The sequence below is a fragment of the Saprolegnia diclina genome, assembly GCF_000281045.1.
Source record: "Saprolegnia diclina VS20 unplaced genomic scaffold supercont1.6, whole genome shotgun sequence".
Classification (NCBI taxonomy): domain Eukaryota; phylum Oomycota; class Saprolegniomycetes; order Saprolegniales; family Saprolegniaceae; genus Saprolegnia; species Saprolegnia diclina.
Window position 1 is genome coordinate 984880 of NW_008246073.1, and position 27723 is coordinate 1012602.

The following is a 27723-nucleotide window of genomic DNA, read 5'->3' on the forward strand; positions in this document are numbered from 1 at the left end:
GCGCTCTCGCCGTGCTCCAGTGCATCGACTCGACGACGGCCGCCAGCGAGACCCAGAACCTGCGCGCCACGTGGGGCGGCGGTGGCGGTGGCATCGACCTCGGCGGCGCCATCAGCAGCCTCGTCCAAAACTGCCTCAACGGCTACGGTCTCTTCAACGGCGGCGGCGGTGGCGGTGGCTGGGGCGGCCAAGGCACTGCTAACACCAACACCAACGGCGGTGGTGGCGGCTGGGCCTAGGCATCTCTCATCGTCGTTTCGTGCATCGTCACTATCTACTTACTATGTCAATATACGTCCTCACTTTTTCCACAACTGGAAACTACTTGTACTAAAACACCCAACTACAGTCGCTAGCTATGGTCGCTAGCTCGCGCGTCGAGTCTTGCAACAGTGGCATATATTCTTACAAGCTATATGTTATTTACGCACTTCACAGTGCGATCGTGTGAACTTGAAAATGACATCTGCGCAAAGATCGCGGCCGAAGCTTTGGCTCCAAAGTGCAAGTTCGCGCACCTCAGGTTCGCCCCGTGCCCCATACATTCATAATAAAAATAGCTTGGTTTCAATATGGTGTCGCACGCGATCAAAATAAAATTGCCAGACAGGCAGCAAAGATACAAAATGCCCAAGCTGGCGTCCGCAGCCGCCTGCCTCGTGGCCATCTACCCACTGGCGATGCTCGCCTGCCTCGAGTCGCTCTCGTACGGCCTCCTCGTGCCCGTGCTGCCCATCACGACGACCGAGGTACGTCCAGCGTCGTCAACGAGCCTCAAGTTCGCGCCTCTAGTACTTTGCCCGCAAGGCCAACCATGGCGTGCCCATCGACTGCGTCCGCAACCACACCGCCAGCGTACGCTACGCCTACGGAGCCTAGCCCACGCTGTTTGTAGGTGTGCATTGCGGGCTCGCGTCAGGCCAACCTCTGGTCGAGCGCCACGTCGTCGGCCGGGTCCATCGTGAGCTTCCTCCTCGCGCCGCTCGTGGGCCAGAGCTCCGACATTTACGGCCGCAAGGTAGCCTTCTCTACTGATGTATCATGGTATACTCAAGTGTACACTGGGTAGCCGTTTATCGTGCTGGCCCAAGTGCTGCATGTGGTCTACCCGTTCACGGTGCTGCTCTTCAACGACTACAACCAAGACATTCTCTTCTACTTTATCACGAAATTTGTCTACAACGCCTACCTGTATTATCGCTAAATTCAAATGTTGTACAAATGTGTCATTAGGTCCGGCTCGGTCTTTGCCGCGTGCGTCGCCGACGTCATTGCGCCGCAGAACCGAGCGACTGGTAGTCCTCTGGGCGACGAAAGAAGACTAACTTTTACATCATTGTGTAGCGTTCGGTGCTCTCTTTGCCGTCGGGTCACTCTCGTACTCGCTAGCGATCGCCTTGACCCAGCACCTTTCGACGGTACACGCCCTTCTCTACCTCTCGAGCCTGAACCAGATTTATGTCTAGTACCAAATTCTGGTCACGTCGTGCGGCTTCTACGTCCTTCGACTGATCTGGAGTCTGGTGTGCATCTCCGAGACGCTACCCAAGCGCGTCGCCAAGCACGCATCGAAAACCGCGTCGCTCAACCCCTTTGTGGCTATGGGCATCCTTCTCCAGACGCCGCTCTTCCGCGGTCTCTCGATCATCATAGCGCTCTCCACCTTTGTCTCGTCGGGCTTGATGAGCTACCGCACCTTCTACTTCAACGTACTCGTCTCGTTCTCTGTCATGTTGCAATTGATATCTTGATAGAATGTACTCGGATTTGACAAGAACGGGATTGCGACCTTTATGCTGCTCGTGGGCGTGAGCTCGATGGTCGCCCAAGGCGTCCTCCTCCAGCCGCTCATCTCTGTGCTCCGAGAAAAAGGCGTCCTCGTCCTCTCGCTGATTGCGTATACGGGCATGGCGGGCATGTACCTCCTCTCGCTCCTCACGCATGACACCCTCTGGATCTTTGTCTGCGCCGTGCTCTCGGGCCTCGGTGACATTGGGTTTGCGGCCATCTCGTCGCTCAAGTCGATCCACGTGAGCGCGTTGGACCAAGGCCATGTCCAAGGCGCGGTCTACGGCGTCCGCGCGTTCGCCACTGCGCTCGGACCCCTTGCGTACTCGACGCTCTATGCGACGCTCTCGACCAAGAGTGAGAGCGAGCAAGCCGTGCCGTTTGTGCTTTCGCTGGTGCTCTATGCGGCGTCGGTCGTCGTCGCCTGCAAGCTGCGCGTCGGCGCCACACCAACGTTTGTAGATACCGAGAGCAGCACCGAAGACGAGTCGGGTCGCGTGCCGCTGCTCTTTGACGAAGAGCTCGCGCCGTAAGACAAAACATTGGTGCTGTCAACTCGAATGATTTTGCCTCGGGTGTTCTATCGTGAGAAGCTATGATATGATGGACACAACGACAAGAGGATCAGCGCAGAAGGGTTCTACCCGCTGGAGGTGACGAGGAGGTGTCGATGGGGACGTCGACGAGTCCGGCGCTGACTTGACGACCTGCACCAGTAGCCGACAAAAGTTGTCGCAAAGCCTACACCGACTTCTGTGTCACAATAAGAAATGAGAGGCGCTCTACCTGTGCGACGAGCTACGAGAACCCTAACCCGAACTCAAGTCCGGTCCACCATCCCGTCGCCAGTGGTTCGCCATCATGGACCGCCATAGGACGTTAATGACCAAAGAGTGGGCATCGTAAGCAGACAGTGTCTTCGCCACGGAGCGCTATGCGCCGTCTCGATGGACGCAAGTAGGTACACGCGATCGAGGGTTGTCGATCGTGCACGTGAGCGTGCCACGTCACTGGTGTCGATAAGCCTACTGACTTGGACGTCAAGTCGACGAGTACAGTGAGGGTTGTGGTTGCCAACTGTGCTCGGCTCGGTCTCTGGTACCTATCTTTCTAACTAGTAATACTATTGATCATTACACTACGTGGCGCATATCTGTTCTACATCGATATCTCGTCGACAACTAACTAGGCCGATGCACCTTCGACCGGCGCCTCCGTGGTGTTGAGCTGGCGGTACTGCTCCGTCACGGCCGCGCGGCGGCGGTCGTCCATGAGCTGTTGCTGCAGCGCGAGCTTGCGGAGGTGTTCGCGGAGGTCCTTGCAGCGCGGCACCGAGCACTCGGCGTTGCGGCACTGGCGCGCGTGGATCTGCAGTAGCGCCCAGACGCGCCGGCAAATCGTGCAGCCGCCGGTCGCCCGGAGCTTGCAGTTGCCGCCGTGCCGCAGCAGCTCCTTCATCTTTTCGCAGTTGAGCGACGTGCAGTTGCCCTTCTCCGCGTTGCAGCTGCTCGCGTGCACCAGCAGCTGCATGTGCAGCGCAATGCTCTTGGCGCGCTCTTCCCGCGCCTTGCGCATCGTCTCGTTGAGCGTCCCGATGGCCTCGAGGATGTGGACGTGGACTTGGGCCTTCTTGGTGTGGCACGACTCGCACACGTCGTAGTCGGGGCACGTGTTGCAGTGCCAGCGCGTGCCCGACGTGATGTCGGCCGAGCACACGTTGCAGCTATACACATACCCGTTCGGCGGCTGCCCCACGTGGTACAACGTCATCATGGACGTGTGCTTGGCCCGTCGGAGGTCGTCAAACTGGTAGTGGTTGGCTTGGCAGAGCGAGAGGAACGCTTGGCGCGTGTCAAACACCTCGCTCTCCACGAGCTCGTCCGGGTCGACACACTTGTCTCGGAGCACGAGCGGCAGCGGTGTGGGCACCCACGCGGCCTCGGGCAGCGGGCTCGCTTGGTAGCAGCTGTCGCAGACAAACGCCGCCGACGTCTTGGGGGCCGGCTTGGTTTCCTTCCAGACGGTGCCCGCGCCCACGACGCTCTTGCAATTCTTGCAGCACGGAAAGAGGTTGACGACGAGGAAGTCTTCCTTCATTGGCTTGATGACTTCGCCGAGCTTGGCCATGAGCGGGTCCGAAAAATCGATGACCTCGGCCTCGCTCTTGTCCTTGTCCTTGCCCTGGCGCTTGTTGGGTTTCGAGAGCTTGTTGATGCTGGCCTTGGCCGGCTTCTTCGTCTTGACGTCCGCCTTCTCTTCTTCGTCCATCTTCTCGATGAGGTCTTCGGCGAGACCGACCCAGTAGTCGCCTTCAAAGTACGGCAGCGCCATCGGCGACGCACCCGCGTGACTCCAATACTCGTCGTACATGTTGTGGATGTCGACAACGATGCCTTCTTCCTTGGCCTTGAGCAGCATCTGCACGTACCACTGCCGGAGCCGGTCGCTCTTTGGTGTCTTCTGCGACTCGGGGTGGCAATACAAGATGTAGTCGTCGCCTTTGAGCGGCGGACACGCCCAAATGTGCGCCGTGTGGAAGCCGCGCTGCTTGACAAACTCGAGGTACCCGATGAGGATCTCGTGGTACACCTTGGTGCGCAAATGGACCGGCTCGAGGTAGTTGACCGAGTCGAGGTACGACACGTACACGCGGCGCTGGTTGGCCGCACTCTCTTGCTCGTCAAACTCGTGCACGTACATGCCAAAAAGAAGCACCGACACGCCGTGCGTCTCTTGAAACATGCAGAGGCACTTGGACTTGAACCGGTGCTCGGACGGGATTTTGTGCTCCTTGTAGCGTGCATACATCTTGTCGCGCACGATGAGCTGCTTCTCAATGTTGCTCACTTGGCGGATCACGAGCGCATCGGCCTTGCCCGTCGACGGGTCGGCCTCGGCCTCCTTGGCGAGCAAATGCTGCACGCGGCGCTCCAAAAAGTCCGAGAGCTTGGACCGCGGCAGGTGCTTGGCTGAAAGCAGTTTCTTCTCGAGCGGGAATGCCGACGGCGACTTGGCGCGCAGCGAGAGGAGGCACTCGGGGCAGTGGAACGCCGTGCTCATGGTGGTCGTCTTCTCATTGCTCTCGGATCCGGGCTTGTGGTGGAAGAGCGCGCAGACTTGGTGCACCCACTGGTTGCAGTGGTCGCACTGGACCCATGGCTCTTCGTGGACTTCGTCGTTCTTCTTGCGGACAAGCCCACTCTTCTCGTACGGGCCGCCGTCGTTTGATGGCGCCGAGATGGACTCGGGCAGCGCGGGAAAGCAGTTGGTGCAGCAGTGGTACTTGTTGTCCGGCGCGCAGTAGTAGTAGCAGTTGCGCCGGATCCGCGTGTTGCACTCGCCGTTGCAGTACAGAATCGCGGGCTCAAACACCATCGACTCCATGCCGCAGAGCTTGCACGCGCCGTCGCGCGCGCGCGCACTGGCCTCGTCGGCCGCGACTTCCTTCTCGACCTTGCTCAGCTCCGCGTTGAAGTCGCCGAGCATGTCCTTGGCGAGCTGGTGCACGTCCGATTCTTCGTTGTTGTACGTCATTGCATTTCGAAACGTGAGCCGCACGTCGGCTGCAAAGGGCGCCAAATGCTTGTACAAGTTGGCGTCGAGCTTCTTCTTGATCGTCCCAAAGTCCATGGGCCGCCGGATAATATCAAAGTAGTTGGGGATGTTGAGCGCGATCGGGTCGACCGGCGACGAAAACACCCACCCAAACTTGTGGTCCATCATGCTCCGAAGCAGCGGCTCGAGCTTCTTCTTGAGCTGCGCGACCGTGAGCGACGCGCAGTGCTGCGACTGGAGTGACGCCACGTGCGCGCGGATCTCCATGTCGGTCATCTGCGGCAGCATGTACGTCGACGGTGACGCGGCCTCGCCCGGCGGCTCGTCCGCCGGCATCGCGACCTCGGGCTTGAGCTCGGGCTTCATCTTCTTGGCCGCGGGCTCGGGCTTGGCGTTCTCCGGCGACATGGTTGTCGTCTCGGGCGGCGTTGCGACGGTCGTGGTTGCTGACGGCGGCGTCGATGCGGGTGCGGGCGGCGTCGGCGGCGTCGAGATTGATGCGGACCGGCTCTGGATCGTGAACGAGATGATCTTGTACTGCGTGAGGCAGCGCTGGTACTTGGCCTTGAAGTCTTGCAGCTGCCGCTGCGCGTCCATGGCTGCGTGCTGGTACCGCTGCCGCGCCGCCGGGTCCATCGAGCCTTGGAAGAGCTCCATCTGCTTGTTGGCGTCAACCGCGCTCTTCTGCATGTGACTGCGCAGCGACTCGGCCAATGCCTCGAGCTTCTTGCTGTGCGCATGGAGCTGCTCGGGCGTCCACTCGCTAAAGCGCTTCTTGAGCACCTCGATCTGCTGCTTCTGCTGCAGCATGAGCTGCTGCTGCTGCATCGCGACCATGTTGGGCTGCATCATGCCGGGCTGCTGTGGCATCATACCGGGGTGTTGCGGCATCATGCCCGGCTGTTGTGGCATCATACCGGGCTGTTGCGGCATCATACCGGGCTGTTGCGGCATCATGCCTGGTTGATGTGGCATCATGCCCGGCTGCGGCTGCATCATGTTGGGCTGCGGTTGCATCATACCAGGATGTTGTGTCATCATGCCTGGCTGCGGCTGCATCATGTTGGGCTGCGGCTGCATCATGCCTGGCTGCTGTGGTACCATGCCTGGCTGCTGTGGCACCATACCGGCTTGTTGCGGCATCATGCCCGGCTGCGGCTGCATCATGCCGGACTGTTGCACGGCGGCCGGCTGCGTCGGCGACGGCTTGGGCGGCTGCGTCGGGGTCTGCAGCAAGCTCTGCATCGATGTGGACGACGTGTCGATCGACATTTGCGACGCGCTGCGCTTGAGCGTCTCGGGCTTGTTGTTGTCGGCGGCGCGCGGCGTCGCGTTGAGCTTGGCTTGCTGCTGCGCCTGCTGGAGCTGCCGCAGATGCGTGAGTGCGACCGCGGGGTCCGCGATGAGCTGGCCGGCCGCGTCCTTGGCCTCCAGCGGCACGCGCACGATCTGGCACACAAGGCACGGCCCGAGGCTGCACTGCTGAAAGTGGCTCAGCAAATACTTGGAGCTAATGCAGTGCTGGACACCGCATTGGCTCATCTGCCCACACGTCGGCATGTGCGTCCACAGCGTCTTCATCTCGGCGCAGTCCGTCACCTTGCACTCGGCCGAGTGGCACCAAGTCGCGTGCCGCAACAGCAACAAGCGGTGGTGCTGCTTGACGAGCATCGGCCGAAACTGCTCGAGCTGCCCCATCATGTGCTGCACTCGCTGGTTGTACTGCGCTGCAGTGGGCGCGGCGACAAGCGCGGCGATCTGGCCCACGCGCGCACGGAACGTCTGCATGAGATTGCCTTGCGTCGGCACGGGCGTCGGCGTTGCGGGCCGAGACGGCGTCGATGTCGGCTGCTGCGGCGTCGCCGGCGTGGCCGTCGCTTGCTTCATCGTGTGGAAGCTCCGCGCGACGACTTGTAGCCGCTGCTTGAGCGTGTTTGGGTCCATGTACTCGGCTTTCGACGCGGCGTTGCGGTACAGCGACTCTTCGAGCTTCTTGGCCATCTGCGGCAGCCGGCGCATCCAGTCGGGCGGCGCGTTGGGCTTTTGTGACTGGAGAAAGTGAATGATGCGCGTAATGACTTCGCGGCGGCTCGGGTTGTCGTTGGGCGACTGCCATGTCGTTGCCGGGGCCGCGGGCGTCGGTGGCGCAGACGTTGGTGCCGGCGTCGGCGTCGGTGGCACGCTCGCGGCCGCGTTGGCGTTGGCGTTGGCGTTGGCGGCTTGGAGCATCGCGGCCGACTGCGCTGCTTGCTGCTGGTGCGCCATGAGAAGGCGCTGCTGGTGCTGCATCATCATATACTGCTGCTGCTGGAGGTACTGGCGCTGCTGCGGTGTCATTTGGCTCATAAATAGTTGCGGGTTCATCTGGAACTGGCTCGAGTACCCCGCGGCGAGCATTGGGTTGAACTGCGCCGCGTACTGCTGCTGCTGCTGCTGCATGAGCATCGCGTTGTTCATTTGCGCCGGGTTCATCGCATTGTTGTTGGTGTTGGGCGTCGTGTTGTTGAGCTCGTCCGGAAACTCGATTGCTGCGTCGTCGCCGCCGGACGCGTCGCCATTGCCGGGCGGGTTGAACTGGTTGCCGTAAAAGAAATTGCTCGCGTCGCCAAAGTCGGTCGCGAAGGCCTTGTCCATGCTGCTGGCCTACGCTCGCCCATGAGGCCGGCACGTACATGGGCATGGCGTACCTCGATCGAGAGCTTGGGCCACAGAGAATCCGAGGGAGGTGGATATATATGTACTGCGGATCGCGCGGGACCACCGTCAAGAGAGAGACGAGGAGGAGGGATCGCCGCTGGCCGCGCTGGAATCGAGATATCCCAATGTGGATTTGGTGCTCAAAATTCTATTTCGAGTGGCCATCTTGAGGAGCGCATACAAATTCCAAGTCTAATTCCCCTCCGTAGTGAGCGACGGTGGTTTCGAGTGACATATGTCACTCTCTCGAGGGGCCCCAAATCCGGTTAAAGCGCGTTCTGGATGCATGGTCTGACTCTTTTGCCCCTTGCGTTACGAACCTACGTTCGTATTACGGGGGTAAAGTGCGTTTTTTATCCAGAGACACCGCCATCCTCTTTTTATAAACGACACTCTGGTTTCGTAAGCCGGCTACGACACACCGCTGTCGGGAAGAAGCTCGAGTCGACGTCGCAGGCACACGAGGCCAAGCCGGGTCTCTTGCGACCTCGTTCGAGCGAGTCCAAGTACTGGTACTGGTTGCTGGTATCGTGCATAAATCTGAACATGACGTCAACTCCCAGGCTGCATGGTCGTTGCGAGAAGGAGGCGGCCACCCACCGCCCCGACGCGATTGAACTAAGAACGTATTGCAGTAGGAAGTTTGTCCCGACTGCGCTCCGTTGGGACCTTCAGCTGGTAAGACTTTGCGACGACTGGAGCGCACGAGGCGGTGTGTAGACCAAAGACAATGTGTGCACAGTTAAGATCGCGTTGCCGTGACGTTGAACCCAGTGGACCAATCAAGTGGCGCGCTCACAAAGTATCTTGCAAGTGCACGCTGCCCGCACGGTGCGTAGGAAGCAAACAAGGGCACTGTACAATAGTAGAATAGTTAGTCGATCGTCGCGATCATGCCGATTGTCACGAAGACGGCGAGCGAAGCTCGTCGCTGCGAGTGGACACGGTGCAGTTGTAGTGTAGCGGGGGTGGAAGTAGGTTAAATTCCCGTGATGGCGTGCGTTAATCGCACCGCGACGCGTCAAACGCAGCGCTGCCGTCGAAAGGCAGTGCAGTTGTATTACTCACGCTCGCCGCACACTATTTCAACATTATTTCGCGTTTCCAGCATATGGTTTGTATAGCCGACACTCGGGTGTCGGGTAGGTGACCCATCCGGATGGGCCGTGAATAGCCCATCGACATGCATTTGAAAAGATTTGCATGAACACCCCGACGCTGTCGGCCCGCGAGCGACAGCGGCTCCGGTCCCGCGAGCACAGCCGGCTGCACCGCCAGCGCGAAAAGGTAGGCGCCAATGATGAGCGCGACTGATGCAGCGGCTAGGACAACCTCGTCGCGCTCGCGACGACCGTTGCGCAGCTGGAGCGATACGTCGACCAGATGAAGCGCCCAGAAGTCGCGCGCCGTCTGGAGCAGCTTCGCCGGCTCCTCTACACGAGTTCGGCGTACGAGAAGCACAACAGCGTGCTGCGCTTAATGCTGCTGCAGCGACAAACGATGCTGCTCGGGCTCCTCGCCAAGCTTGTACGACGTCGTCCATGCAATCGCCTCCGTAGCGTCATCGTCTTGGTGTAGCCGACGCTGCCGCACGAAGACGCGCGGCTGTACGACACGACATATCTCTTCACACGCATGCGCGACGTCATCACACGCATCAACGACAAGCACAGTCTTCCGACGGACCCGGCCTCGACCTGCCATGTGCTGCAGAACTGGACGCTCATGGCGTCGACGACCGAGCCCGACCACGTACGCCGATGCCCCTCGCTCGCCTGCTTATGGGATCGTATATAGCTGTGGTACGTGCTCGACAAGGTTCTTCCGTACCATGACGTGGCGGCGGTCGCCGAGTGCATATGGCAAGCGTACACCAACAGCGCTCGGTTCCTCTCGCTCTTTGAGGCCTTCCGCGACCACTCGGTAGTCATCCTTCTGTGCGCTACTCGTCTAGAAGCTATCACGGAACAGGTCATTTCTCGCTTTGGCGACTCGTTTGTCGTCATGCGGCTCGAGATTGAAGGGATCGTGCAGCACCGCGTGTCCAAGCCCAAGACGATTTACCAAGTGTGCTTCAAGCACTACGTACAAGAGACCGGGTACCGACGCTCGATGCCGACGAGCACGAGCACGCACTGCAGAATCGTCATGCGTAGGACAATCAATATCTACTACATGGGTCTGGCGCCTGGCACGCTCGAAACGACCTCCAACATTGGCTCGTACGCGTCGACCTCGGCGATGATTTCACTCATGCATATCGGCGTAGCATTCATGTCGTGCCATTGACAGGCCGGCGCTATCTGCACAAGTGCGTCGGCGCCTACCCGCTGCAGTCAAGTGAGCCCGCCGAAGTCGACGGTCTCATCAAGATGCAGCTCTTTATGATTTCGCGGTGGCAGAAGATTCAAGATAGCACGTTAGGGACGCTGCTCGAATCGTAAACCGCATAAGGGTATCGGATAGATGTGGATATCCCCTTGCTACTCAAAGCCGAGTGGATGACAGCCACTACTGCTATTATCGTCTAAACTAGCTAGCTGTGTACGGTCGAAGGCTTGCGAATGTCAAACACCATTGGTGCGTTCGTCGGCTGCTCGAGCGCCGTGCAGATGGCTGCGTTCACAAATGTTGTGGCGCCCAGCGTCTTGTGCCCGTACGACGCCTGCGCCATGCCAAAGACGTGAAAGGTTGGGCGCAGTGTGCTCAACACCGCCTTCAACAGCTCTTCGTGCCCCACGTGGTGGCCTGTGAACGTCGTGTCCAGGATGCCAAGCGGCGGCATGGGCGTCACGAGTATGTCGGTGGACCGTGGCACGTCTCGCCACTCGAGCGACACGCTAGAACGGCCATACGTATACGAGATGCGAGAGACGGCGTGTACCTGGAGGCGCCAAAGAATCGAATGGACTCGATTGTCAAGCTTTCGTCGAGAAGCACGGTGGCGCTCGGGAGGAGGATGGTCAGGTCCAGCGACCGCTCGTGCTCGCCCGGCACGACGAGCTTGTGCGCATGCGGTAGCCCCGAGAGCCATGCGTTGAACCTAGTACATGTCATTAGACATGCTGCGTATGGCTCGTGGAGAGGCTACGCTTCGGCTTCGTCATGGCGGCCAGACTTGGTGCAGCCGCCGGCCACGAGCAGCACGTCGCCATGCGGGACGTCGATAAATGTGTGCTTGCCGTGCGTGTTGGCGATGCACACGATGCGAACAGCGTCGGGCTGCGGTGGCATCGCGAGAAGGTACGACTCGCGGCGCGTGTGGAGGCCGACGGCGCGCACGAGCTTGCGCCAGAGAACGAGCCCGCCAAAGCCAAAGCTGACGATCGCCAAGGGTGTGCTAACGTGCGAGAGGCTGTAGGCCATGGCCAGCATCGCGGCCAAGATGGCAGACGAGAGGCCCATGAAGAGCGGGACAGGCGGGATGACGCCGCCTTGGACCGCGAGGAGCCGCAGGATCGGCGCCAGGACGATCCGGTCCATGATGACGCAAATTTGAAATATTTTTATTACACACGGTTGTAATTAAATACGGTCTTTACTTCTGGCACATTGCCACAAGTAGGCAAACGTCGTAAATGTGGCAAACGGCCATAATCAAGCCAAGTAAATGTGGGACGTGGCACAACACTGGAGGAAAATCCACCGAGCTGATATTTCGGTCGTCGTCGTATCGAGAGAGAGAGACCGACTGGCGTGACAGCCAGTCGACATCGACAGGTAGTCGATACCGACTAACTAAAGAAGAGCGTCGAGCTGGCATCGGATGCGAGCTTATGCGGCCAGCGTGGGACGCAAGGAGGCCGCACCGCCGCCGCGCGTTTTCCTAGCCGACACTGAACGTTTCTATACCTCTTGCTTTTATCGAAACCGTCTCATTACTCACCCAATCTTTCGTCTTCGTCTCGTTTGGCGAACCGCAAAGCCGACGGCGGCAACCCAAAGGTCTTTGGCGCAAGCGTGCTTGGTATAGAGTGTAATGTAGGACAACTGTGCATTTAGAAAGGACTCGACTAAGTTTCGTTATGTCCATGCAACGTGCGGTTTCGTTGCAGTAGATACAAGTATGCGTTGTCCAAACAGCCTTCAAGCTCTCTGCGGTACCAGTGACCGTTCCCGCAAACGCGTGGCAATCCTGCACGCATCGGGATAATTGGATAGAAGTATCCAACAGTGTTGGATAGTCCAGATCATGCTAATCGTCGCTCGGCGCGAAGACTCGAAGCGTTTGATTTCTCAGCTTGATATTTGTCGAGCAATTCGGCGGGAACGCCAGGGACAGTAATGCAAAACGCCAGTGCCGGGTCCGGATACGCAGTTCAAAATTTGAAAAAGAGTGGGACCTGAATTTTGTTGGCGGAGGTCCAGTCATCCGGATAGCCCGGATCGTATCCGTAGTCCGGATAAACCTGCAGAAAACCATACCCGCGGTGGCCGACCATACGCAAACGAAGCCAAGCGTGTTCTTCGTGTCCGGATACGCTGCCCCCAGAATGTAATGTCTCCTTTCCACAACAAGAAACCATCTGCCACAAGCGTTGTCGGCGGGTCCCCCAGAGTACGAGCGGCGCCGCGACTCCGCCCTTCCCCGTGCCTTCCAGCTTGACCGCCGCCACGAGAGGTATGAGGCTAACGATGCACGCTGGCGCGGGCTACCGAAGGATGCCATGCATGCCCCGGCCCGCGCCGGCTATCGTGCGAACTCGGCCGCTCATGTGTATGCTGCTGTAGCCACGTTGATGGACCCCAAGTTTGCGGACGACGACCTTCTATTTAACACTTCGATGGGGGGCAACGGGACAAACCCGAACGTGAACCTCTTTGGGAACGCCTTCTCGATGCCATCGGCGCCGGCGAATCCGCCGGCCAATATGATGAACCCCGCGCTGTACAACTCGATGAGCATGCAGAGCATGATGGCCATGGGCTCCAACTCGATGCCGATGATGTACAACGCGATGACGAACAGCAACAGCAGCGCCTCGAACGACGACGCCGCGATCCAGTTCCCAGCCGAGCTCATGACGACGTCGCCAAGCCGGAACCCGGCGACGGGCCAAGCGCCGGCCAACATGGCGGGCCTCAACGCGATGGCCGACCCGATGATGCAGATGAACCAAATGGGCATGAACCCGATGATGGGCGGCGGCATGCCCAACATGTACGGCATGGCGCCCAACATGCCGCCGAACCTGTACATGATGCCGCCCCAGCAGCAGCAGCAGTACCTCTGGCAGCAGCAGCAACAGTACCTCCAGATGATGCAAGCCAACATGATGATGCAGCAGCAGCACCAGCACCAACAGCAGGCCGGCATGATGCACAATCAAGCGCCCGCCGGGCACCTCGCGCAGCACAGCGCGATGCCGATGCCGATGACGACGTGGCAGACGACGGCCGACAATGCGATGCGGAAGGAAGTCATTACGCGCATCGTCCAGTTTCTGCAGATGCAAAAGCCCAACGCGCCGCAGGACTGGATGAAGCGGCTGCCACAGATGGCCAAGAAGCTCGAAGAGGCTTTGTACCGCAAGGCAACGTCGAAAGCCGAGTACAACGACATGAGCACGCTCCAGTCGCGCCTCCACGTTGTCGCGCAAGAGTTCAAGACCAAGACGACGATGGCCAACAACAGCAACGCGGCGACGCCCAAGCCCGCGGGCGAGTGGCGCTCGCAAGAGGACAACCCGCTCCGACAAGACCTCATTGGGCGCATCGTCAACCTCCTCAAGGCGCAGAACCCGTCCGCGACGCCCGAGTGGATTGGCCGCCTTCCGCACATGGCCAAGAAGCTCGAAGATATGCTGTATCAAAAGGCGGCGTCCAAGGCCGAGTACGGCGACCTCTCGCGGCTCAAGGAGCGGCTTCAGGAAGTCGCGACCGAGATCCACAAGACCAACCACCAGCAAGCCAAGGAGAAGACGCCGACCGCCAACAACGGCAACAACAACGGCAACACGAATGGCATGCCACCGACAAACGTCGGGCCGGTCGCCAACCCAGTGCCGACAGCGTCTGCGGCGCCGGCCAAGGACGGCTCGTCGTCCTTCACCGACATTGCCAAGACGATTGCGTCGTACTTGTCGCCGCGCACGATCGGCGAGTACAACCAGAAGGTGCTCTCGATGATGATGAACCTGGACCAGAACCGGCTCGTCTTGCAGCGCCAGCACATGCGGCTCATGCAGCTCAAGCACGCGAGCGAGTGCAAGCTGCCGTCCGACAAGTGCCAGCACCCGGCGTGCGCCGACATGAAGCTCCTTTGGGGCCATCTCCAGAGCTGCCACAAGAGTGAGCTCTGCAAAGCGCCGCACTGCCTCAGCTCCAAGTACGTCCTCGCGCACTACCAGCAGTGCAGCACGCCGACGTGTGTCGTGTGCCGGGCGCCGGACAACAACGCTGCCACCACGCCACCGCAACCGATGGGGCCGCCCTCGATCATCACCACGCAGCCGCCGTACGCCTTCCAGAACCAAGCGCGGGGCATTGCGTCGACGCTGCCCGAGAAGGCGGTGCAAGAGTACCACCAGAAGGTCGAGTTTATGCTGAACGACAAGACCAAGGAGCACCACCAGTCGATTTTGCTGCGGCAGCAGCAGCGGCTCATGCAGCTCAGGCACGCGAGCGAGTGCCAGCTCGAGCACAACTGCCCAACGCCGGCATGCCACGAGATGAAGCCGCTGTGGCGCCACCTCCAGAGCTGTCGGCAGACGGAGAACTGCCCGACCGCGCACTGCCTCAGCTCCAAGTATGTACTTGCGCACTTTCAACAGTGCATGAAGCAGCAGTGCGCCGTGTGCCAGCCCGTACGTCTCGCGCAGCAACAGCAGCAGCACGCGCAGCAGCATGCGCAGAAGCAGCAAGCCCACTTTCAACAACAGTACCAACAGCAGCTCCAGCAGCAAATGCACAGCCAGCAGCAGCACCAACAGCAGCAGCACATGCAGCAGCAGCACGCCCAGGCCCAAGCTCAGGCCCAGGCCCAAGCCCAAGCCCAAGCCCATCATCAGCATCAGCAGCAGCAGCAACAACAACATCACCAGCAAGCGCAGGCTCAAGCACAAGCACACGCGCAGGCTCAAGCCCAAGCACACGCACAAGCGCAGGCATCAGCGCAGGCTTCGGCGCCGGTCAAGGACGAGCCGGCGAGCGGGAGTGCCACGAGCAAGGAGCGCATCCGTCAGTTCACGGACAAGGCCAAGGCGATCGCGTCGATGCTGACGGCCAAGACGACGCAGGACTACCACACCAAGGTCGTTGGCATGATGCAGCCGCGCAATGTGCTCCAGAACCAGACGATCCTCGAACGGCAGCAGCAGCGCCTCTTGCACCTGCGCCACGCGCTCTTTTGCACGCTTGACAAGTGCAATGCCGCCCACTGCGCCGAGATGAAGAAGCTCTGGGCGCACATCAACCAGTGCAAGAAGAGCGACGCGTGCGCGTTTGCCCACTGCCTCAGCTCCAAGTATGTGCTGAGCCACTTTCAGCAGTGCACGAACCTCACGTGCGTCGTGTGCGAGCTCGTGCGCAACCCCGTCGAGATGGACAAGCTCGTGGCCGAAGAGGCGCGGGAGCAGGCACCCCCACCGTCGTCGTCGTCGTCGACGACGACGACGACCGACGCCAAGAAGCGGCCGCTCGAGTCGCCGGACGAGGCGCACGTGGCCAAGAAACCGAAGGAAGAAGCGTCGCTCTCGCCGCCACTGGCGCTCGCAGAGCCCGAGACGTCGGAAGATGGCCTCTTTGACTGTCCGCCCGAGCTGCTCAAGGACGACATGAAGGACGACGACGGGCTGAACGGCTTCATGGCCGACCTCGACGCCGACCTCGACGAGTACGACCCGGACGAGTTTGGCACGCTCCTCATGACGGACGATACAATATAAGTGAAGACGCGTGGTGTAGTTTTATTAAGGTAGGCAAGAGAACAACGAGACAGACGACGACATAACAACGTGTGTTTGAGTCTTATCGTTAGGTCTTATACCGCGACCAACTGCGTCCGTGGGGCCGCCTCCACGGCGTCGCCAAAGAGGTGGGTTAGGGGTATAGGACTCGCCGGTGTCCTCGCGCTTGCCCACGTTAGTGTCACCGACCATGGCACCGAAGGCCCTTCGACAGTGAGCGTGAGCATGTGAGGAAGTCCCTCCCGCAGCGCAATCGGGGAGGTTGTGACGACGTGGTCGTCGACACGAAGCTGCGCCGTTGCGGTCGTCGGTAGGCCCTGAACGCTAATTGTGTAGAGCTCGGAGAAGCCACCAAGAAGGAACCCGGTCCAGACGACCTTGGCGTACCCGTCATTGCGCCAAGTTGCATCGAGCCGCGTCACATCGGGTTTGGCGCTCGCGACGCGGCCATAGTAGTGCCCGATCAAACCGCGACTGGCTTTTGAGAGCAAGTCGACGCGCGTCTCAAACAAGCCGGGGAGCGGCAGCTGGTAGTACGCCACGTACGACCCGTTGAGATTGTCGACGATCGTAGCGACGCTCGTGGCGGCCCCGCGAAAGCTCACGCGGAGGATATCGCCGCCGAGGCGGACAGCGTTGCCGTACGCGTCATAGAGCTGGAGGCCAAACGCCCGCGTTTCGAGCGCTGGGTGCAGTGTCGTTGAAATGGCCGTTGTCGCTGACGCCGGTATCGACGGTAGCACCACCGGAGCATACGCCGATGGCGAGTACAAAGTACTACCGAGACGCACCTCGATCGTATACGAGATGGCGACACGGACAAGGCACGAAGCGGTGACGACCTCTGCCGCCGGTGTCACGACACAGACCACCGACAACGGCGCCAACGTGACTGTCACTGTCGTTGCTGTCGAAGGCGCAACGTTGTTGTCGTAGGCGTCCCGAAGCTGCACAACAAAGGTAAGCGGCTCGCCGGCGACGCCACCGAGCAGACCATCGCCCGAAAAAACGCTCTGCGCCAGCACGGGGGACGCAGCGACGACCGAGAACGCGACGGGGGCAGCGCCGAGGCGCCAGAGACTCCGGGCGTACGCGCCAGGGCTCAGTGCGCTGTCGACGGGCGTGGCGTTGACACCGATCGTCATCGAGGCCGTCGGTGCTGTCTTCCACGCTGTCAAGCAAAGTGTGTACGACCCATTCTGGTGGTCGGCCACGACCACGGACGTCGACGTCCCCTCGACATGCACACCGACGCCGTCGCCCCCTTGCCCCCGCGCGTTGCCAAATCTGTCGTTGGCGATAATGACCAAGGTCACGGGCGACCCGGCAACCCATGTGGGTGGCAGTGGCGACGCGATACTGAATTGCGGTGGTGCCGACGCCTCGGGGTAGACGCGCAGTATCGGCGTGAGGCTGTTGATGCGCCATCGCGCAAACAAGGCCGTCGGTGGAATCAACGCCATCGGTGTCGAGAGGCTAGCCCACTGCACCTCAAACCGCGCGTTGGTTTCGTTTGTCTTTGCAAACAAAACCGAGCACGGTACTAGCTCGGATGCTGTCATAGTATGTGTGAACGTGGCTCTTGTCGACGACGTGAGGTTGAGACGCAGTGCGCCATCGAGATAGACAGCCAGTGCACCGACGACGTGCACAGTAAACGTGTACAACTCGGTGGTCGGTGCCGCCACGTAGCCTTCCCAGCGTACGCTGAACGTCGACATACTGTCGGACGGTGACGCGGCGGTCGCACCGAATTCGAAGCGAAGCGGTTGCTGCAGCAGAAGAGCCCCTCCGCCGAGGCCTACGGGGTTGGCAATGATCGTGGCGTTGCCGCCGCCAGGAAGAAAGATGGACGGATGGAACGCGTAGACGCTCGCAACGGTCGGTGTCCATGAGACTAGAGTCGTCGAGGTGTCAACCGGCTGCACCGTCGGCCGCACGATCGTCGAAGCCGAGACGAGCTCGGGCGTGCCAAAGCGGTACCACTGCCGTAGCGTCGGGTTGCCGTAGACATCCCGCGGGGCGAGCACGGCGACGATGGGTGCGCCTGCAATGAATGGCAACGGCGTCACCACCGTTGCTGTTGTTGTTACGAGGTCAGCGACGTTGGGGTAGATCTGAATGGTAAATGGACTGCCTTGGATCTCGGTGGTCGTTGCGTCAATCGCGACATGGAGGGCGTAGGCGCCGGCGATCGTGAGCGTGTAGCTGACGTTGTAGAGGCCACGTCCGAGGCTCGTTACGAGCGACGTGCCAACGGCAACGGCGGACGTCGACGCGTTGGCAAAGCTGACAAAGATCGCGTCCGTACTCGACCGGTTGTTGCCATAGGCGTCCCGCGCCTGCACGAGAAGCCACGTTGGCACTCCAGCGATACCATACAAGAGACCGCTGCTACCCGGCGCGGACAGCGCGACCGAGACACCGGCAGTGACGACACCGGTCGTGACCGCGACGGCAAAGGGACTCTGCTGGATCGGAAGGCCGTTGACCGTCACGACGAGTGACATGGCCGACGTGGCGTTGGTGGGCGTGTAGCTGCACTCGTATGTGCCGTCCAGGCGGTTGACGCAACTCGGCGACACGAGCAGCGACGTCGACGTGACGGCAACGGTCGCGGCGCCGGAGGAAATCAGGTTGCGATTGACGTCGCGGAGCTGAACCGTAAACGTTGCCGGGACCCCGGTCGTGGATGCAGTAGTGCCGGTGGTGCCTATGCATTATCATTGGTGCATCAAGCGACGATGTTGACAGGCGCAAAGTACCGCTGATGACGCTGCATGACGGGCCATACGCCACGTTTGGAACTACCATGATACTGTACGGACTCTGGGCCACGTGCAGCTGCGCAATCGTGACCGCGACCGAGTAGGCGCCAATGAAACGCGCTGTGTACGTGGCTGCGTACGTGCCGTCGCCAGCGTCGACAACGACACCGAGATCGACGCGACCACTTGCGACGTGGGTCGCACGGACTTGAAAGACGGCGCCGCCCGTCGACTGTAGATTCCCGTACAAGTCGACGCCCCGCAGTGATATTGCGGTCGGTGCCGCCGCGACGACGCCGAGCGGTGCGACACCGGCGCCGGCAACCGACGACCGTGGCCCACTTGTTAAAGACGGACGAATCGAAATTGAGACGGTTCGAAGCACGGTTGTGCCGAGCAGAATCGTAGCGTCGTAGGTGCCGGCGATCGTCGGCGTCGCGGTTGCTTGCCCGATACCTGTCGCCGGGCTCATGACGACGGTACCGTCAACGGTGCGGGGTCCGACGAGGACCCATCGGTAGTCGTCGCGGGTGCCAAAAAAGAGTCGGCGGCGGACGTTGCCGTAGCCGTCGACGGCGTAAAACTGGCACGTCAGTGGAACGCCTGCAACACCGGTGGTCGGACCACGGTACCACGCGTCGGCTGCAGGCGCCGGTTGCACAACAACCGTCGGTCGCAGCGCGGTGACGGGCCAGGCTGCAAAGAGACTCGAGGTCGGGATCACTTGCAGCGGCAGGGACGGTGACTGCCACTGGAGCACAATGCGATCCAAGAACCGTGCGTGCGGTCGAAAGTCCAGCTGGAGTTGATACAGTGTCCCCGCTCGCAAGACGACCGCGCCGACTCGGTTGGGCGCGTCCAGCGGCAGCCAACTGTCCAGTACAAGCTTGCCTACTCAAGCAATCGATGAGAACTACCACGGCGGACTCAGTAGCACCGTTGAGCCACAGACGCACGCCACCGAGGGTGTCGACACGAAAGGTCGTCGCTTCCGAAGCCATCGCACGGACATAGCCGCGCCACCGGGCACTACCAAACGCCCACGACGTGTCGGTGGCCGTGAAGTTGACAACAGCGTCTTTTCGGTCGGCGAGCACGGGTCCCTAGTTGTCTGCGATTTGGTGAAGCTACGAGACGATGTCTATGTACCCGACACGTGGCATCGGCAAAGTAGTTGCCCCGTAGCCCGCCCCGGTACAGTTGTTCAAAGTGCACGGTGTAGTTGCCAGCAACGGTCGGAGTCCACGCCGACGCGGCCAAAACACCGGGCGCACTCGTCGCCACGAGCTCGATCGGCGCCGTCGAGTCGGTATCTGACACGATACTGCTGCGCCACACCGCAAAGGCGACAAGGGGGGCCGGTGCACCGGTCATCGAGATGGACACGATGCTACCGGCGGTTGCGGTCGACGACACGTTGGCAAACAGAGGTGCGGGGTAGACGCCGCCAAGAATCTCGACGGTTGTCGTACGCTGGTCACCGATCGTGGCGCCGTCGGACGGTGCGCGCAACTGGAGACGGAACGACCGGTTCTTGGCGACGGGGTTTTCGTGCACCGTGACGGCAAATGTGAGGCGAATGACACTTGGTAAGAACGTCAATCGCTGCGACGTCGTGTAGTAGGCCGTCGGGGACACGTCGGACGGCGTCGTCGTCATGTGCGTCAACTACAGCCATGGGTTGCTCTTGCTTCTATAGAAATACAAAACGAACTTCGTAGAGGACCGAGACGGTGCCGACACCGCCACCGGTGCGAACGACGGTGATCGGAACCACCGTTGCGGACTCGTTGATGGCGTACGACGGTGACGCAAAGGTGATCGTGCCGCCATGGCCGCAAACGACGTGGCTTGACGGAGCGCTGACGCACTGCCAGGACGCGTCGCCGTTGCCGCCTTGCGTACACGCCTGCGTCGCATCCAGTGCCGTTGCTTGCAGCGTGTACGGCTCCTACGCACGAGTTGCAGCAAATGCCAAGTCGACAAGTGTACCGTCTCGTCAAAGGCGTGAGGCGACTGCGAGCCAAAGACGGCCAAGTAGGAAAACTCGCGGATCCTCTCTTCGGGTGGCATCGGCCACGGGTCGGTCGTCCGCGGTCCGCTGCGCTTGACCGAGTTGAGGTGAAAGTCAGCGCACGCGAGGCAGCGCAGGGCGTCGCAGCTGCGGCAGCGCGGATCGTACACTGTGCAGGAGACTACAGGTCCATGGTATGGGCCCACGGATCCCGCAAGCGCAAACACGTACCACAGCGATTGGTTGAGGCGCTGACAAAGTAGCTCTGGATGCAGCGAAGACACGTCGCGCCGGCGCACGACACACACAGCGCATCGATCGCAGTGCAGGCCGCTACGTCGCCCATGATAACCCCGCCGATCCAGAGTTGGATGAAGAGGTACGCTGGCCGCAGTCGAGACCGACGCGAGAGGGGCTGCAGCTGCAAATGCCCGTCGCGTAGTCGCACGTGCCTTGGCCAGAGCAGTCGTTGGGGCAGCTGCCTACACGCACCGTCTTGCTACGACGTTAGGAATGCGAATGGGGCGTACGCTTCGGGTAGCAGAGACCGCCGACGCCAAAGTACTCTGGGATGCACGTTGTGCAGTTGCGTCCCGTGTAGCCCTTGTTGCAGTAGCATGTGCTCGAGCGCCGATCGCAGTAGCCGTACTCTCGCCCCGCGCAGTAGTACTCGCCGTCGCTAAATGGCCCGACCATGCCCGGGCACTGCACTACGACCGCAAGGATGAGCCGCTCGCAACACAGGATCTTGGGGTCTACGCGAGATGGCGACGCCGCCCCACTGCGTCGGCTGCTCGGGATGGAAGATGGCGCCGGGGTTGATGTGCTCGCGGAACGACGTGGTCGCTGGGTTGCCATAGTAGCCGACATTGCCGCGGGCGTACGGGCCAAACACGGCGGGCGGCAAGGTACTGAGCACATTGACGTCGGTCGCGTTCAAAAGTCGGAACGCGCCGGCTTCCTTCGCGACGAGCAGTAGCAGCAGCAGTCGCAGCAGTCGTCGCACGCCCATCGTCGAGCGTGGTTGACGCGTCGGTTCGGACGTTATGCCAATCGATCTAACACGCCACGCCGCGTGTTAGACGCGAGTTTGCCGTGTTACAGTCAATATAACACCCCTGATACACTGTCAGAATCGAGTGCCCAGCACTCGCCCCGCCTTACGTGGCAGCATGGCCAGACGGTATTCCAGGTACCGGTACCGAAATTCATTTGATTTTTCAATTTATTCAACTGGAATGAGGAGAGCGGAAGGTCGCATTTAGTGGCCAGTGTCACGCTGACGAATGTGCTGGAACGCCAACAATCGCCAGCAAAGGCGCCATCGCATTCTTCTGTCGCCTCTGTACACAAGCCGCAGACAGCCTTCGAAGACAACAACTCTCTGGTCTCAACGAACCAAGGTCGCACGGTTGGGAGACGACGACGGCGTTCTCCTGCAACGATAAGAAGGGCAAGTGGGCCAGCGCTTGGTGCCAGCGCTCGTACTGGCGCCAAGGAAGCCAACTCGATGGTGAGTAATGGAGCGATGATGCTGCAGCCGGCAAAGGCGCACCTGCCCGCAAAGCCTCTGCGGTCGCGCCGCGAAGCTTGGCGGTGACAGCAACACAAAGCAACACGGCATGAGGAGCTTGCAGCATCGCAAGCCGCCGTCGAGCGCAAATGAGGTGCGTCTTTGTGTATCTTGGTGCAGGTATAATCGAAAAAGGTGCGCTTTTATGGCAAACCGGGTGCACCAAATCGGATTCGAGCCCGATCCCATCTGGTCAGTTCGTATCGGCCAGCGCTTGTGAAGCCATTTCCGCATTCGACCGACCGCAGCAGCATGACCATGGTGAACGACGCCGACACGACGTGCAAGTACACGTACAAGCCGTGCATGAACCCGCGCTCGACCAAGCGTAATGGAAAGCCGCACCTCCTTTGCGAGTTTCACCGCGCCAAGGCCAACGCGATCCAAAAAGCGTACGCGACCAAGAAGCGGCTCCACAAGCAGGCGCAGCAGGCGCAAGCGACGAGTCCGACGGCGTCCGACGAGTTTTGGGCGTCCATGAACCTCGACGACGCGCAGTGGTCGCTGCCAATGGACCTGACGACGCTCGACGACGACGAGGTGCCACTCACGGCCGAGGACTGCGCGATGATCGCCAACCTCTTCTTCCAGGAGCACACAATTATCGAGCTGTGATTCCGCGCCCATATTAACTTAAAGTTTATCCTACGAAATACACACATATATACACGTAGAAGAAATGGCGTTGGACGAGCGAATGCGCCTCGTGTGGCAGCGTGACATGGGCGGCTACTTGGTCAAGATACAGGCGACCTACTGCGAGCGCTATCAGCGACGCCAGCGACACAAGCCTCCACGTCACGGGTTGTCCGGCTCAGGTACTCCCGCTATGATAGCTCCGCGCTGTCGGCGCAAGTGCAAACACGACCGAGGGACACTGACCGAGGGACCATGGCAGGCGCATCCGCCGGTGCACATCGTGCTTCGTGGGGCTGGAATATCGGTTCAGACGGGCGAATCTGCGCCAGAACGCGCCATTTTTGAGCCGCCCGTGCTTATGCAGCAGCCACCCACCTTCGACCGCCCGACGTTCGTCTCGTCCCAGCATTTGTGGTCGGTAGTCCGCCGTTACCATCTGGTACTGTGATTCGTGTTTTGTGCCACTGGCCCCAAGTTGGCGCTTTCGGAGCCAGCTGCCCCTGGAGCCCTTCGTGGACCCGAGCGGACCTGCTGCGCTCCATAGAGAATTGCCGTAAGCGTTGCGGCGGAGCAGTTTGGTGGCGCAGGGCGGGGCGTCGGGCCGTTGTCCTCGGATCTCCGCCGACCGGTATCATGCCGCTGGATTACTATTGCATGCCAGGTCACCAGCTGAACCTATCATATTTTTCGTAGGGCCCCCGCTGCACTGAACGGCGCCAACGCGTTCGCGACGGGGGGAGGTCCCATGTGGTCGTGCCACTCTGGACACGCCAAGCAAGCAATCACATCGTAACACCACGCCTTCATCCTCCGCGTCACGATGGCTTCATACGTCAATTTACCTTGAAGCGCCAACCCAAGATGGCCCCGACCGAAACCTGCAAGTACACGTACAAGCCGTGCTCGCACCCGCGGTCGACCAAGCGCAATGGAACGCTCCACCTCCTCTGCGAGTTCCACCGCACCAAGGCCAACTCGATCCAGCGCGCGTACGCGGCCAAGAAGCGCCAGCGCCAAGCGCTGCTCGAGGTGCCGCCGCCCGCCGATGACGCCATGGAGCTCAGCTTGCCCATGCCCGACATGGCCTTCATCGACCAGCTCATCAGTGACGTGAGCGACCTCAGCGACGCGACGTCAAACGCGTCCTGGACCGACGACGAGCTCGTGTGCGAGTTCCTGTAAGGGCCGCGCTTGTCTATTATTTATGCTCTAGTGACACCCCAAACGACCTCTCTGATACGATTGGTATTATGAATCATATTCTCCATACACTATTACTTGTCTTCTCCTCTCGGGTCGTCACTGCATCCTTGACAGCAGACGCCCGCGCCTCGTTGAGCAAGACGAGCCCTTACTGTGGTGACGCCGTAGCGACTCGCAAGAAGGCGTGACGTCGGCAGGCTAGCCACTTGATCCTACTATCGGATCTACAAGGACGTCCCCACGCTTCCTCGCGTCGTACAACAGTAGCCAACCATGCTCGCATGTTGAAGTGCGTATCATGGTCTGCGACTGTGCGGCCGTGCGTGCGCCAGCAGGTAGGATTCCAGCGTCCTCGTTCGACACGACAGTAGGATGTATATGTAGCATACGGCTGCACCCCACTCTACGGCTCTACTCATCGCCGAGCGCGACGGCGTGCACCTTACAGTTGCGTCACGGGTGCAGCCGGGTGCATGTTCCCAGGCGCGACTTTGTTGAGGAAGATCACTTGTGCGGTTGGGAAGCCACGCATGACAGTGTAGGATAACGCTGTCTTGGCACTTGTTGAAGCCGCATGTTGAGTGTATCTCGGGGTGTTTCGGTCGTGTTCGATTAGTAGATACTACGGACCACCGACGTTATTTATTTGACATACTATTGGGGCGGTTAGTAAGCGCGCTCTAGTATGATTGACACAATATTTCAATCGTTCTCGATGCTGGCATGGGTGTGCAAATACGACTGAAGAATGCAGCACGGCTACTTCGCTACTCGCACGATTTTTTGCTCGCTGACCGCACTTGTAGCATTCGAATCGTGTTGCCGTCGAATCGACTTGAGCCGCCTCGGTGCGCACCCATTCCTCCGCCAAGTGCCAACACGTTTGGTACGTACGCATCCCGACGATGACGAGGCCTCGGTTGGAGTGTGTGCTCCGACTCGACTGGTACATCCACATATCTTGTTGAAGTGAGTCTTTTCTTTTTTATATGTACACTTGTGAGTACAAAAGTCGGTGAATCGAGCGCTAGTCATTTTTTCGTATTTTTTGTTGTCGCACAAATCATCGCACCATTCCCACCCGTACAGCGTGCTTTCGACCCCATTGTCTACAAACGCCGCGCGGTGGCCTCGATCGCGTGGTGGACTGCAAATGTGACGGCGTTTCCATTCCACCCCACAAGTGACAAACGTTGTTTGTCTTGAAGCTCGCCAAATGATCGGCTATAACTAGCGAAAAATAGGCCATTAATTCTCGCGCCATCGCCGACAGCGTTTTCAAATCACTTGGTCATTTGCCCCCGCGCATCTATGGACATGGAGCGCTGCCAGTATACGTACAAGACGTGCCCGCACCCGCGCTCAAAGAAGAAGAACGGCCAACTCCACTCTTTTTGCGAGTTCCACCGGACCAAAGCCAACGCCATCCAAAAGGTCTACGCTGCTCGCAAGCGACTTCGTGACGCGGCCGAGTCGTGCCCGCTGCACCGAGCGCCGGTGTCCCCGATCTTTGACCTTGACGACCTCGAATTTCTGCGCGAGTGGCTCGACGACCACGACGGCGACGACACGAGGGGAACGTGCGACGAGCTGTCGTGGGACGATGTGGTGACCTTGCTCGATAGTATTTAACTCTAAAATGGTAGTTTTTTTGGAGTGGGTACGATGCTTGGAACGGCAAAGTCGCGACGATACTGAAGATGGCAATGGCACGCCGGGATCCTGGAGCTACTACTACCAGGTGTACGAAGACGTGTGTTTGGGCAGGAGCACGAGACACGTGTGGTCACGAAGCTGCCGCACTTTATGACGAGATCTTGCACGTTACGTCACAGAAGAGGCTTCTTGGGTGGGGCATTTCAGTAAAGGCCACGCACGCACCATGGATGAGGCTTCTGACCACGCTTGCGCTTCGAGCGAGATTGGCTTGCAATTTGTATGCAGGCAGATTCGTCGCCCAGCCGTTTAGTAACTATCAGATCTTCCCCAACTGAGCCCGACTGACCATGCCGCGATAAAGTGCGCGAAGTTGAGACGCACATTTGGCTTTGCAATACAACAGATGCGTTGAAATGGTAGATTGCACTTGACGTTCGCGCACTGGGCGCGCAACCGACCAGTCGTGGGATGGGGATATGACGTGTTTACGCTGGTCTCACGAGTGCGACGTAGTATTTCTTCGTGGTCCTTCTCGTTGGCGCGTGCAACCTTTGTCGCGGTACAATGTATGTGATTAATCAGAAAGTGGTGCTCTCTCCGGGACTTGAACCCGGATCTACCTGGTGGTAAACCAGTGTCTAAACCGCTAGACTAAAAGAAGTCGACAAGAACACCCCTTCTTGACTTGATTGGCGGCGGCTTTCTTGTATGCAGTGCTCGCACCCTGAATCGCGCTGCCGACTACTCCTTCAACTACAACAGGTAGTTCGTAGCTCATCGTTCACTCGTTTAACCAGCTACATGGCCGCCGCACCTGCGTGTTTTTGCACGTCCTCGCGCCCGAGGCTATTTAGTCGAATAGCATCGATGGAAACCGCTCGAATGACTGACAATAAGTTGCAGTCTCCGTGATTGCTGTCCTCGGTTCACTGGTACGGAACCTGAATTGGACCCTGAGTTTGCAAAGCCTGCGAGGCCTATCAGATTTGAAATGCGTCTGACAATTTTTCAGCTGGCCTACAGCACTAAGCAAAAGTGATTATGAACCCTGAGCAGCTGGTGCGAGTAACTTTATCGTATGGGTCGTCATTCCCACCCCACCAAGTCCAGCGTTTGGTGTCCCAAAGATCATTTCCCATTTGTCCGTGGTCTCCACACTCTTATCCATTTTGACAACTATGCACCGCAAGCCTTCCAAGCAATCGGCCGACCTTGCGCTTTGCCAGTACACGTACAAGCCGTGCTCGCACCCGCGCTCGACCAAGCTCAACGGCGATCTCCACCTCCTCTGCGAGTTCCACCGCACCAAGGCCAACCGCATCCAGCAAGCGTACGCGGCCAAGAAGCGCCTTCGTCAAATGGAAGCCTCCGGTCCTGCGTCGCCGACGTCGACGGATACGACGTGGCCAGCCGCTGAGCTCACGTTCTCGCCCGACGACTTGCGTGCGATCGAGGCCTTCACCTTTGCCGACTCGGAACACGCTACCGTACTCGACTCGGTCTTTCGCGACTTTCTGAGCGACCCCCTCGATTGCTACACCCTCTGAGCCCGAGAGCATGACACCCTCTTAATTTAAAACCTAGACATCCTTGTACAAACATTGCACTTTTGTTGGCGACAGTTCAGTTATGTTGCTAAAGGTAGCTGTAGTACATGGTGGACATATCCGAGTTGATCGGTATTCGACCGGTCGATTACCATGCAACAGTGACGCCTCGATCAGTGCCGCGCAGCGACGAAGCGACACAGCTCCTACGCGCCGAGGAGCTGGTGCTCGTCCGTTAGCTTTCCCTGGGGCAGAGGGACAACGGTCACCAACGTCGTTGTACTGGGTGCTGCGTCATGCAGCAGAGAATGTCGGGCGGCCAGAATGTGTCGCAATGCAGCGAGAGGGATAGGACACCGATACTCGCTACTGC

At 59.7% G+C, this 27723-nt stretch overlaps 10 protein-coding genes and 1 pseudogene across 12 annotated transcripts; 7 read left to right on the plus strand and 4 right to left on the minus strand.

The window, feature by feature from the left end:
* Positions 1–626: 626 nt before the first annotated feature.
* Positions 627–2364, plus strand: SDRG_02837 (hypothetical protein; the record flags this gene model as incomplete). Its single annotated transcript, XM_008608441.1, has 8 exons — positions 627–749; positions 793–855; positions 896–1018; positions 1070–1191; positions 1234–1295; positions 1345–1418; positions 1467–1709; positions 1755–2364. The coding sequence occupies 8 exons, from the start codon at positions 627–629 to the stop codon at positions 2319–2321; spliced, it is 1377 nt and encodes a 458-aa protein (XP_008606663.1). The 3' UTR covers positions 2322–2364.
* A 609-nt stretch (positions 2365–2973) lies between these two features.
* Positions 2974–8185, minus strand: SDRG_02838 (the record flags this gene model as incomplete). 2 transcript variants are annotated; one of them, XM_008608443.1, is made up of 3 exons in its annotated part: positions 8031–8185; positions 6429–7986; positions 2974–6386 (listed from the first exon to the last, which is right to left on the minus strand). In XM_008608443.1, the coding sequence occupies exons 2-3, from the start codon at positions 7975–7977 to the stop codon at positions 2974–2976; spliced, it is 4962 nt and encodes a 1653-aa protein (XP_008606665.1). In that variant the 5' UTR covers positions 7978–7986; positions 8031–8185. The 2 variants fall into 2 exon arrangements, with proteins under 2 accessions (XP_008606665.1, XP_008606664.1); XM_008608442.1 differs by having other exon boundaries at positions 2974–7986.
* A 1058-nt stretch (positions 8186–9243) lies between these two features.
* SDRG_02839 (hypothetical protein) lies at positions 9244–10484 on the plus strand (the record flags this gene model as incomplete). The annotated part of the gene is made up of 7 exons (XM_008608444.1): positions 9244–9327; positions 9367–9567; positions 9619–9792; positions 9838–9963; positions 10012–10139; positions 10197–10262; positions 10310–10484. 7 exons carry the CDS (start codon positions 9244–9246, stop codon positions 10482–10484), a joined length of 954 nt encoding a protein of 317 aa, XP_008606666.1.
* Positions 10485–10576: 92 nt separating this feature from the next.
* SDRG_02840 (hypothetical protein) lies at positions 10577–11523 on the minus strand (the record flags this gene model as incomplete). The annotated part of the gene is made up of 3 exons (XM_008608445.1): positions 10577–10880; positions 10925–11083; positions 11132–11523. The coding sequence occupies 3 exons, from the start codon at positions 11521–11523 to the stop codon at positions 10577–10579; spliced, it is 855 nt and encodes a 284-aa protein (XP_008606667.1).
* Positions 11524–12555: 1032 nt separating this feature from the next.
* Positions 12556–16036, plus strand: SDRG_02841 (hypothetical protein). The gene is made up of 2 exons (XM_008608446.1): positions 12556–12661; positions 12772–16036. The coding sequence occupies exon 2, from the start codon at positions 12780–12782 to the stop codon at positions 15924–15926; it is 3147 nt and encodes a 1048-aa protein (XP_008606668.1). The 5' UTR covers positions 12556–12661; positions 12772–12779; the 3' UTR covers positions 15927–16036.
* On the minus strand, positions 16022–21769 carry SDRG_02842 (hypothetical protein; the record flags this gene model as incomplete). The annotated part of the gene is made up of 10 exons (XM_008608447.1): positions 21489–21769; positions 21260–21439; positions 21113–21211; positions 20961–21062; positions 20708–20910; positions 20430–20666; positions 19865–20383; positions 19653–19818; positions 18713–19606; positions 16022–18660 (listed from the first exon to the last, which is right to left on the minus strand). The coding sequence occupies exons 1-10, from the start codon at positions 21739–21741 to the stop codon at positions 16022–16024; spliced, it is 5292 nt and encodes a 1763-aa protein (XP_008606669.1). The 5' UTR covers positions 21742–21769.
* Positions 21770–22355: 586 nt separating this feature from the next.
* SDRG_02843 (hypothetical protein) lies at positions 22356–22978 on the plus strand. The gene has a single exon (XM_008608448.1). The coding sequence runs from the start codon at positions 22555–22557 to the stop codon at positions 22915–22917; it is 363 nt and encodes a 120-aa protein (XP_008606670.1). The 5' UTR covers positions 22356–22554; the 3' UTR covers positions 22918–22978.
* Positions 22979–23753: 775 nt separating this feature from the next.
* Positions 23754–24215, plus strand: SDRG_02844 (hypothetical protein). The gene has a single exon (XM_008608449.1). It carries the CDS (start codon positions 23803–23805, stop codon positions 24121–24123), a length of 321 nt encoding a protein of 106 aa, XP_008606671.1. The 5' UTR covers positions 23754–23802; the 3' UTR covers positions 24124–24215.
* A 1223-nt stretch (positions 24216–25438) lies between these two features.
* On the plus strand, positions 25439–25807 carry SDRG_02845 (hypothetical protein). The gene has a single exon (XM_008608450.1). The coding sequence runs from the start codon at positions 25456–25458 to the stop codon at positions 25774–25776; it is 321 nt and encodes a 106-aa protein (XP_008606672.1). The 5' UTR covers positions 25439–25455; the 3' UTR covers positions 25777–25807.
* Positions 25808–26392: 585 nt separating this feature from the next.
* Positions 26393–26464, minus strand: SDRG_02846 (annotated as a pseudogene). The gene has a single exon. The product of its transcript is annotated as a tRNA-OTHER (tRNA).
* Positions 26465–26946: 482 nt separating this feature from the next.
* On the plus strand, positions 26947–27423 carry SDRG_02847 (hypothetical protein). Its single transcript, XM_008608451.1, has one exon. The coding sequence runs from the start codon at positions 26982–26984 to the stop codon at positions 27348–27350; it is 369 nt and encodes a 122-aa protein (XP_008606673.1). The 5' UTR covers positions 26947–26981; the 3' UTR covers positions 27351–27423.
* The last annotated feature ends 300 nt before the right edge of the window (positions 27424–27723 follow it).